This window comes from Aplysia californica, unplaced genomic scaffold (assembly GCF_000002075.1).
Source record: "Aplysia californica isolate F4 #8 unplaced genomic scaffold, AplCal3.0 scaffold00032, whole genome shotgun sequence".
NCBI classification, from domain to species: domain Eukaryota; kingdom Metazoa; phylum Mollusca; class Gastropoda; order Aplysiida; family Aplysiidae; genus Aplysia; species Aplysia californica.
Genome location: NW_004797302.1, coordinates 180,215 through 192,849, shown reverse-complemented (window position 1 = coordinate 192,849; position 12,635 = coordinate 180,215). Strand labels below are relative to the sequence as shown.

Genomic DNA, 12,635 nt, shown 5'->3' with positions numbered 1-12,635 from the left:
GAATTAACATTATGCATCAAGGAGTAACTTTTTTCCAATTTTAAGTCTCTGTATTGGCTTAATTTAAACTCTGATTGTCCTCATCTTGGTATTTTGCATAGTTTATACTGGCACCTGTTCAAACAAATGATAATACACACTTTATGTACCTGAATATATTTTCTGTGAACTCACAAAATCGCACTTTTTAACGTGATTTTAAAGTTGCCAAAAATTTACTACGTCCACAAATTTCAAACGCCTGTCATTTTTTTTATTTATTGTCCGATTTCTATCATTCAAACACCAAAGTTCATGGTTTGCATAGTTCTTTATGATGCAACAAACATAAGTTTGATCAAAGCACTTTTAAATTTTGGGTTTGTGGTACCTAGTGACATTGATTCACCCCTTAAAATATATATTTATTGAATATAATATGTTTCTAGACGAATTTTTGATCTCACTCTAGGTCTAATACAAACAAACTACTATGCTGTTTTACTTCTGTGTCGTTTTTGTTGCCATCAGTTTGTATTGTTGTGGTCACCAAGATGTGCTCGTCTTTATGTTACAAAGAAATCTTCATGCTGCTGGTGCTAAAGTATTGACCGTGCAATCAAATTATATCACAATTTGCATTATCCTTAAATCTAAAAATCTCACATACGACTTAAGATTTAAGTCTGTTGGTGTGCAAGGCTTAGATCACGTACATGTTCACAACTCCCATAACGAGAGTGATATCAACGAGATTGTTGACAAAAACTCAAAAGCAGGGGGTCATGTAATTCATACAGATGGCTCAGTGAAAAGAGATACACGGCGAAGTGGATGTGGATTTGTTGCATTCGCCAACAATAACATTACCCACAGTGCATTTGGAGCCTGCAGCAGAGCTAAATGTAAAATGCGAATGAAAATCATGAAAGCACTTGAATGGATAACCAAAGAGATCGCTTCGACACAACCCATGCTGTTCTCGCCATGGATTCCATGTGTACCCTCAGAAGGATCGAAAAAGGTTTCCTGAGAATAGAATTAATTAAAGTGATCGAAGCAACGCCTATACGATCTCTCACACGGATTTTCTGCCCTGGCCATGCAACCGTAAAGGGAAATGAAAAGCAGACAGACTGACTAATGAGGCCACCTCAGTTGACAGCACGGTTCAGCCAGACAGGGTCGAGATTCTGAATTGTCTGTCTCGCCCTCTGTTTGAGGAGGAAGATAGGGAGGCAGAGGCCAATACTGCTGTGGAGAGGATGATGCTTTTGGTAATACAAAAAGAAAACGGAAAAATCTGTCCTGTATTACCTGTCCTGCGCAACAACGTCATTGCTCACCGGACAGGTCCAGAAGTGCTCACTTCCCCCCAGCACCAAAGCCCGCAAGGTATCCATACAGATTGTTCCTGTGGCTGTCTGATTATGGCGACGTCTATCCTTTCCAGATAATCGTTCCTTTCTTCCTTCTCCCCTCTCTATCCCCATTTCCCGCATCCTAATGATTGCTTGGTGTTCTGCTGTCTCCCTGTATTCTTCATCCCGCAACTTTTCCTCCCGGGTCTTCAACACTTCTCCTTTGTCAAATTTCACATCACCATCAACAACGGCACTGCCTGCCAGCCTATCAGCCTCCTCATTGCCTTTCACTCCAAAGTGCCCAGGACAGAATATCCACATGATGGCTCTAATTGACGAGTGTTGTATATGGTTCATCCATTCAAGGAAATTCAGTTATATTTCCTTAAAAGGGAAACGGCGCGGGAGCTACGGAGATCGTCCTCCCTTGACGACGCTCCCAGCATTATCGCCTAAAAAGGTACCAAGGAAAATCTGGCATCCTTGCAGGAAAGAAGAGAAGAACGTTCTATCAGATATGCACTGGCACAATCAGAGGAAAGACCCTCGGCGACATTTTGGAGAGATCAATGGAGCATGTCCAAAATGCAGGGATGTTGCTTCCTGAAACAATGACCAATGAACAATTAACTCCAAAGTTGAAAAAAAAACCAACAACATAATTTATTATTATAAGGAAAATCAGATATTAATATTCTGACTCCACGTTCTGTTCCGCAATTTTTCCACAATCGCGTTGCACTGTTCAGCACTATTTTTACCTCTATTGAACGACAAAAATGCCTGCACACCATTTGACAGTTCCATTATATTTATCAGTTTCGTTATTGGTGGCGTGTCCCTCTTTTGGTGTCAATACATACAGATCCTGCTCCTATGCAGTCCATCACAGGTTAGAGACAACTGTAAACTCACACCAGATCTAATCATGTCTGTAATTTGGAACTCGTTCTCAGCTGAACTTTTGCTCAATGCTAGATGCTTCATTCTTTTATACAAATCTAGGAACACTTTTTGTTGTTCGCGCCCCCTGATCATACATAACCCTCCCTCTTCTACAGACTTGCCAATGTCTGTTCTTTAAATTTTCTCCTTAGCCTTTTTGTTCAAGAACTTTTTCTGCGATAAAAATTTTTGAAAAACAACAATTTGTCAATGTAGCTAGTGACCTCGTCAGGTAAAAATAGTGCAAGCATGAAAATCAAAATTTGCGAAAGCAAGAAGGTCTTACAGGTCTTACAAAGTATTAGATCTAGATCTACCTTGCCACAGAGTGAAGGGTTTCTCTTTTTCCACATTTTCATGACTTTTAAATTTTTTTTCTGTCTTTCTTGTTCAATTTAGATCAATGTCAGAAGCCTCCTCGTCTGCAATAAAATAAATCCCAAGTATCTTCATTTTTCTGCAATAAAATAAATCCCAAGTATCTTCATTTTTCCACCAGATAGCCTCCAGGCATTTTTCCCAGGAGTCTGATCAATTCTGATCATTATGTTTATTCCTACATACCCACAAATACTTTGTTTGATTTCAGTTTATTGAGTCCCAGGCCCGACATCCTAGAGAAATTATCAATGTCCTTGAGCACAGTAATAAGATTATTTTGATCTCTCAAAAAGCAACGTAGTATCATCTGCGTATTGGAGAATTACTATTTCACCTCTCTCTAATGACAGGCCCCTTAAATCGTTATTGTTTCTTATTTTTACTGCCATCAGTTCAACCACAAGTACACGTTCTGTGTTAAACCAGCCAGACATCCAGCCCCCATTTTGCACACAAACAAATCTGTACTGTTGTCTTAACTTCTTTCTCCGGTTCCTTCTCCCATTTATCTCCCACTTTTCTCCCGAGACACACTCGTCTCCCAAAACGGTCTTTTTTCGTTGGAGTTTTCCCCAGAGGAAGATCTGTCTATCTATCTATCTATCTATCTATAGATTATCTATTTATCTATCTATCTATCTATCTATCTATCTATCTATCTATCTATCTATCTATCTATCAACAAAATGATGTTTCATCACCCCGCCTTGTGTCAGCTTTTCGACTGATGGTGCTGTTCTTCCATTCTGAGCGCAGGGCGACATGGAAGGAAACGATAGATACCGCCGTCGTCGCTCAACAACACGCAAAGTGGAAATAACGGCCGACATTGGCCCCAGGGACCTCGGAAACGTGGACATCGACCTACGCCGCGCTCTGTTCAACAGGGAAGGCCACCGGGAGTCCTCTATGTGCTCTGGGATCAGCATCAAGCCAAAGCCCTCCATCGCGCAGGGTGTGCCGAAGGACGCTATCGGCAAGCGAGTTTGGTTCGCTTCAGACACCAAGTTCAAGTCTCCCGTAAGCGACAGCGAGACCGATCAGAGGTCGGCGAAGATACGACAGAGGTTGAAGACGACGTGGCCCGTCAGCCGGGACGATGTGACACAGAGCCTCAACGAAAAGAGTCACTGCGTTCGGGATTCTGTGGACAGTTATAAAGTACGTCGTTTTCCTCCATCCTCATTATTTGGTTGTTCTTTCATTCCTTTCTTTCTTCCTTTCTTCCTGTCTTTTTTCCTTCCTTTCCTCCTTTTTTTCTTTCTTTCTCTCTGTATTTTCATCTTATTCTTCCATTTATTACTTATTATTACCCTAATAATAATATTAATCTTATTATAATGGAGCTAAGCCCATTTGTGGGGTCAGTAAAAACTCTTTACACAGGTGCCCATAAAATCTGCAAATAAATATATGATTCAGACAAGAATAATTCCTGACAATTATTTTTCCGAAAGGGTTACGTGGGCAGATTTTCAAAGTTCGGAAACTACCTTTTGATTTTTTAGGTTCGATGGTTTTTCCTGTAAATCGAAGCTCTCTGATATTTTCACTCTGCCCTTAGCCATTTCATATTTTACTGGGGGCTACTTCCGTTTCATATTGCTTTCTTCGTGCGTGTGAGTAGTTCGCAAGAACAGAAGTGCGATTAATAATAATCTTATTATCTATCTATACGTCTATTAAATATTTGGTAACTTGGAAACACGTCGGGTGTCACTTTTCTCTCAAGATTTATTGCTCCATTCCAGTAGAGTGTAAATATAGAAGGCCACTAACTTTCAGTTGATTTTAATGCACCGATCATTCCGTTCATAGAAAGGGGACCCAGCTAGTAATAATAATAATGATAATGATAAATATAATAATGATAATAATAATAATGATATTAATAATAATAATAATAATAATAATAATAATAATAATAATAATAATAATAATAATAATGATAATAATAATAAAAAAATGATAATAATAATAATAATAATAATAATAATAATAATAGTAGTAGTAGTAGTAGTAGTAGTAGTAGTAGTAGTAGTAGTAGTAGTAGTAGTAGTAGTAGTAGTAGTAGTAGTAGTAGTAGTAGTAGTAGTAGTAGTAGTAGTATCATTATTATTGTTGTTTTTTTATCATTGATATCGTTACATCGTTGTCGTTTTATAAATTCTTTTTTATAATGTTGTTCTTATTAACTCCTTGGAAAAGAACAAAAAACATTTGATAGCCTAAAAGGAATATCTTCTTTTAAAAAAATCATGATTGACATACTAATATATAAAAACAGCTTTAAAAAGTCGGAAATCCGAGTAAGTGCAAGACAATACTCTTTAGGGAAGGTCTTTTACGTGAGGCAGTTCGAAAACTTTATTAGTGCTTCCTCTTAAACGATCAATCTCAATGCGCACGTAACGCTGATCCTAGGGAAGTGCTCATTTTGTGTTGTTACTGAAATAGAAAGAGCAACCCTATGAAAGAACTACTCTGTCGAAGCAAATAGTTTTATCAGCCCATGAAGAGAGAAAATTTGTTAAATTACTTGTAGATCGTAGAGTGCAAACTTCCAGGTTGGGTTTGGAGGAGGGAAGAGAGAGAGAGAGAGAGAGAGAGAGAGAGAGAGAGAGAGAGAGAGAGAGAGAGAGAGAGAGAGAGAGAGAGAGAGAGAGAGAGGGAGAGAGAGAGAGAGAGATGTAGAGAGAGAGAGAGGCAGATAGAGAGACAGAGAGACTGAAAGACAGAGACAGACAGACAGACAGTGAAAGAGACAAAGAGAGAGAGAGAGAGACGGAGACAGAGAGACACAGAGACAGAGACAGAGACAGACAGACAGACAGAAAGAGAGAGAAAGAGAGAGAAAGAGACAGAGACAGAGAGACAGAGAGAGGAGGGTCGTCTTGAAATGAGTCCTCTTTGTTAAGACCTAACTTATTGAGTGATATTATAACTGTGTCTCTTTTGCGTTTCTCTTTTCGTACATTTTTTTAGATGTTCGTCCAAAAATACGTGAACCCTGAATCGCCGAGGTCCTCAGTGAGTGATGATAACAGCGAACATCGATCATTGGAGTCACCTAAACACAAGGAACACAGCACATCGTTTGCCGGGAACTTAGAACAAGTCGACGCGTCAAGATTGCACGGTCTCGATTCCGAACCGAAAGAACCGATAAACAAGCACATTCCAGGATTGTCTACAAGACCTCATTTCTCCGAGTCTGCTTCGTATTTGTCTGATGACGTTTGGCCTTGGCCTTGGCTTGACCCCAAGAAAAGGTCATATGAAGTCTATGTTGACATGACAGTAGAAAAGGTGACCTTCTCGCAACAGAGCCAGCTCAGGAAGGCCAAAGTTCCTTTATTGGCTCGCACACTGAAGAGGTCAGAATATGTCTATTTAGCTTTAAACGTGGGTTTACGAACTGCTTTGCAAAGGCATTGTGGGGATTTTTTAATTTTTAAAATTATTTTGTTGTTGTTGTTTTTTAGCAGGGGGGGGGGATGAGGGGAAATGTACACAGAGCACAGAGAGATAATAACACCATAGCTCTTTACATTCTGTTAGATAACAGAACTGACACGCGAACCATGATAGTCAATGTTTTGTTTTTTTCAAACCTGGCACCACAGAGGAAATCGCTCACGGACAACTAAGCTACAAGCGTTCTAGACTGCTTACAAAGTGGCTTAAGTGATGTTTATTTATTTATTCACTTTTTTTCATCTATTTATTTATCTAATCATTCGTTCATTCATTCAGGGGCTCTCGTGGCCTAGAGGTTAAGGTGTTCGCCTTTCATTTAAGGGTCCCGAGTTCGAATCCGGATGGGACTGAAACATTTTCCTCTCTAAAACTGTCTCGTTTCACCTCCTTTCCTGTTCTCTAGCAATGTTCTGTCGTCTGCTTTCGTCTCCCTTTTCCTCCCCCACACTCTTTTGCCCCCTCCTCTGGGCTCCTGACTCTTTCTGCAGCCTTTCTACAGCTTCTCCTTGGCTCCTTCTTACTGCTGTCCTTCAGCCACACCACACACTGGCCTTCTCGGACAAGGTAGAAACATTTCGGTGGTCCCGTGTGCAAGTGGCGCACGTTAAAGAGTCCTTGGTGAGCTAGAATCTATACGAGTAGGCTTCGGCCACCACTGGGGTTATATTCCTACCAACTGAAACTGTTTGGTGTGTCCCGGGGGCTCATATGACATTATGCAGTTGACAGCACCATAAAACACTTTCCAAGAAAAAAAGATTACAAATATTTCATTCTTAATTCATTCATTCATTCGTTTATTTATTCATTCATTCATTTATTCACTCATTTATCTGTCTATTTGGTATTCTTTTTTTTCGGGAGCTACAGTTCACAGGAACATTATTAATTGTTGCTTTATGTAATATAGTTGTGTGTGCGTTACTTGTATTACATGAGATATAATGGTGTCCGGTATTTCTTTCAAACCAGGTCTGTAATCCCCATATAACACTGTGTTTGGGTGATGTCATTCAAACCTTTCTAACAACACTGTGAAGGAGTCAATATAATCTGTTGTTCTGTTTCCACAAAACATCCCCCAGATTTGAATTTAATGACATTTTTTTTTCCAAGAACTGGGTGTCCCTTGACATTTATGTATTTGAGCTAGGTGATATTAAAAGGCTTATCTCAATCTATTTACATGTCCTTTTCAGTCTATGAACAGCTAAGCCTAGTTGAAAAATATACTGGTATGGTATACATTTCACACTGAGTGGTGTTTTCACATCGTGTACTGGTAGGTTTTGCTTTATTTTACAAATGTGGTAATTAAAATCAAATTATTTGACACTTTATGGCCTGTTGTGTCACTGTCGGACAAGGAGTCTGATCTGGAGATTTTGTTATGACACTTTGAGTTTGAGTAAAGAGTAGCACATTGAAATACTATTGGTCATTTAGTGCTGGGGAAAAGAAAGACGAATAGACAGAAACAATAGAGGGAATGTTAAGAAGTAGGACCTACCAGAGGCGACCTCCTACCACCCGCCTGCTATGATACGACTGCATTAAAACCAGCTACTTCACACACAACGTACACAATCCATCGGTTTCTGATTTGTAAAAAATTCTTTATACCTTTGACAGGTACCTGGAATCGGTGAAGCCCTGTGTACTGGAGGCTCAGTTTGCCGCTACAAAAATAATAGTAGAGAATTTTGCTCTCTCTGCGGGGAAAAAGTACAATGAGCAGCTGTTGGAGAACGTGGAAGGCTCTAAAGACTGGCAAAAGACAGCGCTACCTAACTATACACACGTTTTCTCTCAGCAAGAACAGCCTCTGCGGAATATATCAATTGTGTTACCTTTAATGAATGATCTATGGCCAGCTAAAGAAGGCACACAACTTGAAAGATCTACACTGTTGATAAAATTAACTTTAGATTTTTGGAAACTCTTGCGAGAGCAGCATCTTAGGCCTTTGACTGGCGATGACAAAGCTTATGTATGCATGCATTCTTTCCGAAAGTTGTTCTCCTCATGTAGAATTCCTGGTATCCCAGAAGATGGAATTGCGGCTACTTTTCGGTGCACGGGAGATATAGAAGAGACTCCGAAACACTTCGTTGTCATTTGCAGAGGAAATTTCTTTATTGTAGATGGCGTAGACGAGGATGGCAGAGTGATCGGAATAAATGTCATAAGGCAGAGCCTTGAGGAGATGGTCAGGTCAATGGAAAGCGGGCTGATAGACGAGGCTCCAGGGATCGGAGTCCTGACATCAGCCAACAAAAACAAGTGGAGCTGGGCTAGAGATGTACTTATGTCTATCAGTGAGGACAATGCAGGCAACCTTCAGCTGATTGAGCAAGCGATCTTTGTGATCAGCCTCGATCACCTGAACGCAAACCCGTCCAAGATCAGCCACGAGGCGGTGTTTGCCGACGGCTGCAACCGGTGGTACGATAAAGGGTTGAGCTTCTACGTGTACGCCAATGGCTTAGTGACCGCTAGCGTGAACAGGTTGCTACAGGACGGCTTGGCTGTGGCAGCACTGCTTGATTACATACACTTGAGGGTAATGGAAGATGCGGAGAAATGGGACGATGACGTCGCCATCTCGATAAGTCAGTGTGCTCTTTCTTCCCCAGGCTTTCTCACGGACACAGATGATTTTTTCCTCAAACTCGGTGCTAGAGCGAGCGAGATATCCAACTTGGCGTGGACATCAGAACAGAGCTCATCTGTGCGGACCTCGACAAGCAGCTTTCTTGGAGGACCACGGGTTTTGGTTTTTGATATAAACGACTTCATAGAGGGAGAAATCGAGACAGCTAAGAGGACGTTTGCCTCACTCCAAGCGGCTCTCTGCTCTGCCGAATGCACCTACGATCGACTCGAAAAGAACCTGCTTCAGAAAAGAGGGATACATCCAGACGCGTTTGCCCATCTCGTCATGCATTTGACCTATTTCCGCATGTATTTCCGTTTGGGTGCGATCGGGACAAGGGTGCATCTAAGACGGCTGTACCACGGCAGGTACGAACTGATGAGGTCAGCCACCCCGCAGATTCTTGCTTGGTGCAAGGTGATGATGTCACCTGATGCTGACCAAGCTCTGAAGGCGAGTGCTTTCTGGGTTGCTGAGAAGCAGCATGAACAAATCTATGAAGAAAACGTCAGCGGCCAGGGAATTGAAAATCACTTGACATCACTGAAGCTCATTGGAGATTTAATGGATGGAGCCGTTCCGGAATTGTTTCGAGACGAATCGTACCTCTTGTCGGGCGGGGACGAGCGTTTTCCCGTGTTTGCAGAGAGCTTGGGGGATAATTTCTTGAGCGTGCCGGTAGTAGTTCCCACTCACACGAAAGGGTACGGCGTGGGTTATACCGTGGTCAACGGCAGGATCAGTTTCCACGTGACCTCCTGGAATGACGAGCCCAGCACGTCAGCGGACCTCTTCGCAGCCAGTCTCTACAGAACGCTGGAGACCAATCACGACTTCTTCCTGTCTCTGTAGTCACAGGACCAGTGATGCCATTTTCCTGTCTTTGTAATCAAAGTTCCAATCACGACTAGTCACAAGACGAGTTACGACATTTTTGTCTCTACAGTCACAGAACAAAACACGACATTTGCCGTGCCTGTAATCAAAGTCATAGTTCCAATTATGACACTTTTCTATCTCTGTAATCACACTTCCAATCATGACATTTTAGGGCCTCTGTAGTCACTAGACCTATCATAGTTTTTTCCTGTCTCTGTAATCCCACTTCCAACAACGACATTTTCCTGCCTCTATAGTCACAAAACCAATTACGACGATTTCTTGTCTGTATGGTCCACGGGCAAAATTACGCTATCATTATTTTCGGGAAATTGACTAAAATGTTGTAACGAATAAAACCAAGGACGTCAAAGCGGAAAAGTATAGACTTTTGTCAATGGTAGGGTTTGTTTTCTTCAAATGCTGACAATTTGGCCTATTCACGTTATCATTGAACTACGTCATTTACACACATACACGCACACATACACACACACACACACACACACACACACACACACACACACACACGTGCGCGCGCATACACACACACACGCACACACACACACATACACACAAACACATGCGCGAGGGCGGGCGGGCGCATGTGTGCATACAAACACATACGGGACTTTTAAAGAAATTGTACAATTTTGGCAGAGCATTGTTTTTTAGAAAATGAAGTCGTCATGATATAGCTCAATTTTTGTACGATGGATTCAGCATGTCCCTGGAAGTCTAGTGTAAAATGATGAAGCTTGATTCTGAACAATAGCGAAGATAGAGGTCTCTATGAATTATGTACTGTGATTAAAAATTTTCCTTTCCTTTAATAACAGCATATTATTAAGCAGTGAGCATGAATACTATGTATAAAAAAATGCAATTTTCGTGTTTTAATTGTTTGACCTGGTCAATCACTGGGGCTGTATGACACTAAAAACTTTCTGTGTTCTGTTAACACTTAACGTTTCATATTCCTCTTAAGTGTGAAAGAAAAATAAAAGTTGTCGTATTTTAATTACAACTGTTGTTTGGTTGTTTTTTGTAGATAATTTAAAACAAAACTAGACATAATATTATGTCATTGTGTGAAACCACCTGAGCATACAGTGGTCAGCATGGGCTTGTGCTGGAGTCTATAAAAAATGACATTGTATTAACAGTAATCATTTTATAACCCATGAAAGTGTGGGCAATGGAGCGGAAAATCTGTCACGGAAAAAAAGTCGAGGTAACAGATAGGAAAATACGGTAAGGGAAAGGAAACATATGACGAACTCAAGTCATATACAAAGTCATGAAATGTTTTGATACAGGTTTAACAGAAACTGGATCAGTTCGGTGTCTAATCAAGACAGATGCAGCTTTCAAAAGTTGCTTTTATCTCATCACAACCATCTCCATCACCACCATCTCCCTCACCACAACCACTGCCAGTACCACGAGCACCACCCAAAACTACAATAACAACAACAACAATAAAAATAACAACAGCATCATCAAAAGAAATGATTACAGTACCCCCCCCCCCCCCCAGACGAGACATTAAATCGTTACGGTAATCTAGGGACACAATAGTTTCCAGTTCAAATTGAGAACACCAAATCAGGTGAGCATCTTTACTAGTAATAATGATAGAGTTGTACAGCATATAAAACCTTTACATATTTTAGATGTTGATAACTACTGATTCTCTTCAGCTGGTAACATTGACAGCAATCAAGAACCATCTAGAGACCCTTAAGAAAAGGGCGAATGTGATGCAAAATGTTTTGGTCCCTAATTCAAGGCAGTTTTGGGAGAATGTGTGATTGTCCACTGTATCACTACCAGACCTCTTGATACGTTCACTCTTGGTTCGACCCTCCTGTTCGATGTTTCCCCACAGTTTTATTGTCCATGCGAGGGTACACAGATTTGACTGGTATTAATTGTAATATAGGAAATATACAAAATGTTTTTTTTGGTTTTAGCGTTTGAGGTAATGGAGCAGGGGTATAATTCTCCTCATGAGAATTCTGCTCGTAGTCTGTGACACTAACTATTAAAGCACCATGTAATATTTAGCTGAAATGCTAAGTGTCGTAGTCCATTAATGTTATCCGCGCTAATAGCCAACCATGACGAAGTCAACAATATAAAAACATACAGAATTACAACTGTAACTTCGTGCGCCCAAATGCAGTTTTCATACTTATCATTACTGTGTGGCACTAAATAATATGTTGTCATCGAACGCACTTAAGCAGCTTGGGGAGGGGGGGGGGGAATTCAGATATAATTTAAATTTTGAGAAAAAGAAAAATACAAAAAGATCATTATGGTACTAGTACTAACAGTGGTGAAGATTTGCCAAATTCACACATTGAATCTAGCTTTTGTGAATAATTTTTTCTCTTTCCTGAATACCGTTAAACATCTGAGTGCATCTACATTTAGTGGGTTTTTTTAGAAAACATAGCTAAAGCTTTACATAACTCTTTGTCTGAGGATAGATTAGAGTATTAGAGTAACACTTGCAAAAATTTGTCTCTGACAATTATTACTGAACACAATTTCATGTGCTATTTCTAAATGTGAGATCAAGGTTCTAATTTTTACAGTTGGCATACATTACTACACGCGGGCAAGCAGTTACCGCCAGCTCAAACTCGTAAAGGAAAACGCTTTTTGAAAAGTTTCCTTTTAAAATTCATATTATTTTTAGATGAGTTTGGAAAAGTATAAACCCCTCGTCATACCAATGTCTTTGCATGCTCTTTCCGTCCAATATTTTTTTTCACATTTGGATCTTACTCTCATGAAATTTTAAAAAGTAAGTATAATATTGTATCAGGCTGAAATCATGGTTGTGGGAAAACAAATTTCCATAAAATCTGACGTAAGCCTAAGTGTGCATGTGTTTTACCTTGGTTTGTTGAACTGATGAGTTCAAAGGCATTGCCAGT

At 40.3% G+C, this 12,635-nt stretch overlaps 1 protein-coding gene across 1 annotated transcript; it reads left to right on the top strand.

The window, feature by feature from the left end:
- The first annotated feature begins 2,025 nt into the window (after positions 1-2,025).
- Positions 2,026-10,668, top strand: LOC101845068 (peroxisomal carnitine O-octanoyltransferase). The gene is made up of 4 exons (XM_005091557.3): positions 2,026-2,235; positions 3,426-3,830; positions 5,655-6,046; positions 7,782-10,668. The coding sequence occupies exons 2-4, from the start codon at positions 3,432-3,434 to the stop codon at positions 9,655-9,657; spliced, it is 2,667 nt and encodes an 888-aa protein (XP_005091614.1). The 5' UTR covers positions 2,026-2,235; positions 3,426-3,431; the 3' UTR covers positions 9,658-10,668.
- Positions 10,669-12,635: the final 1,967 nt, after the last annotated feature.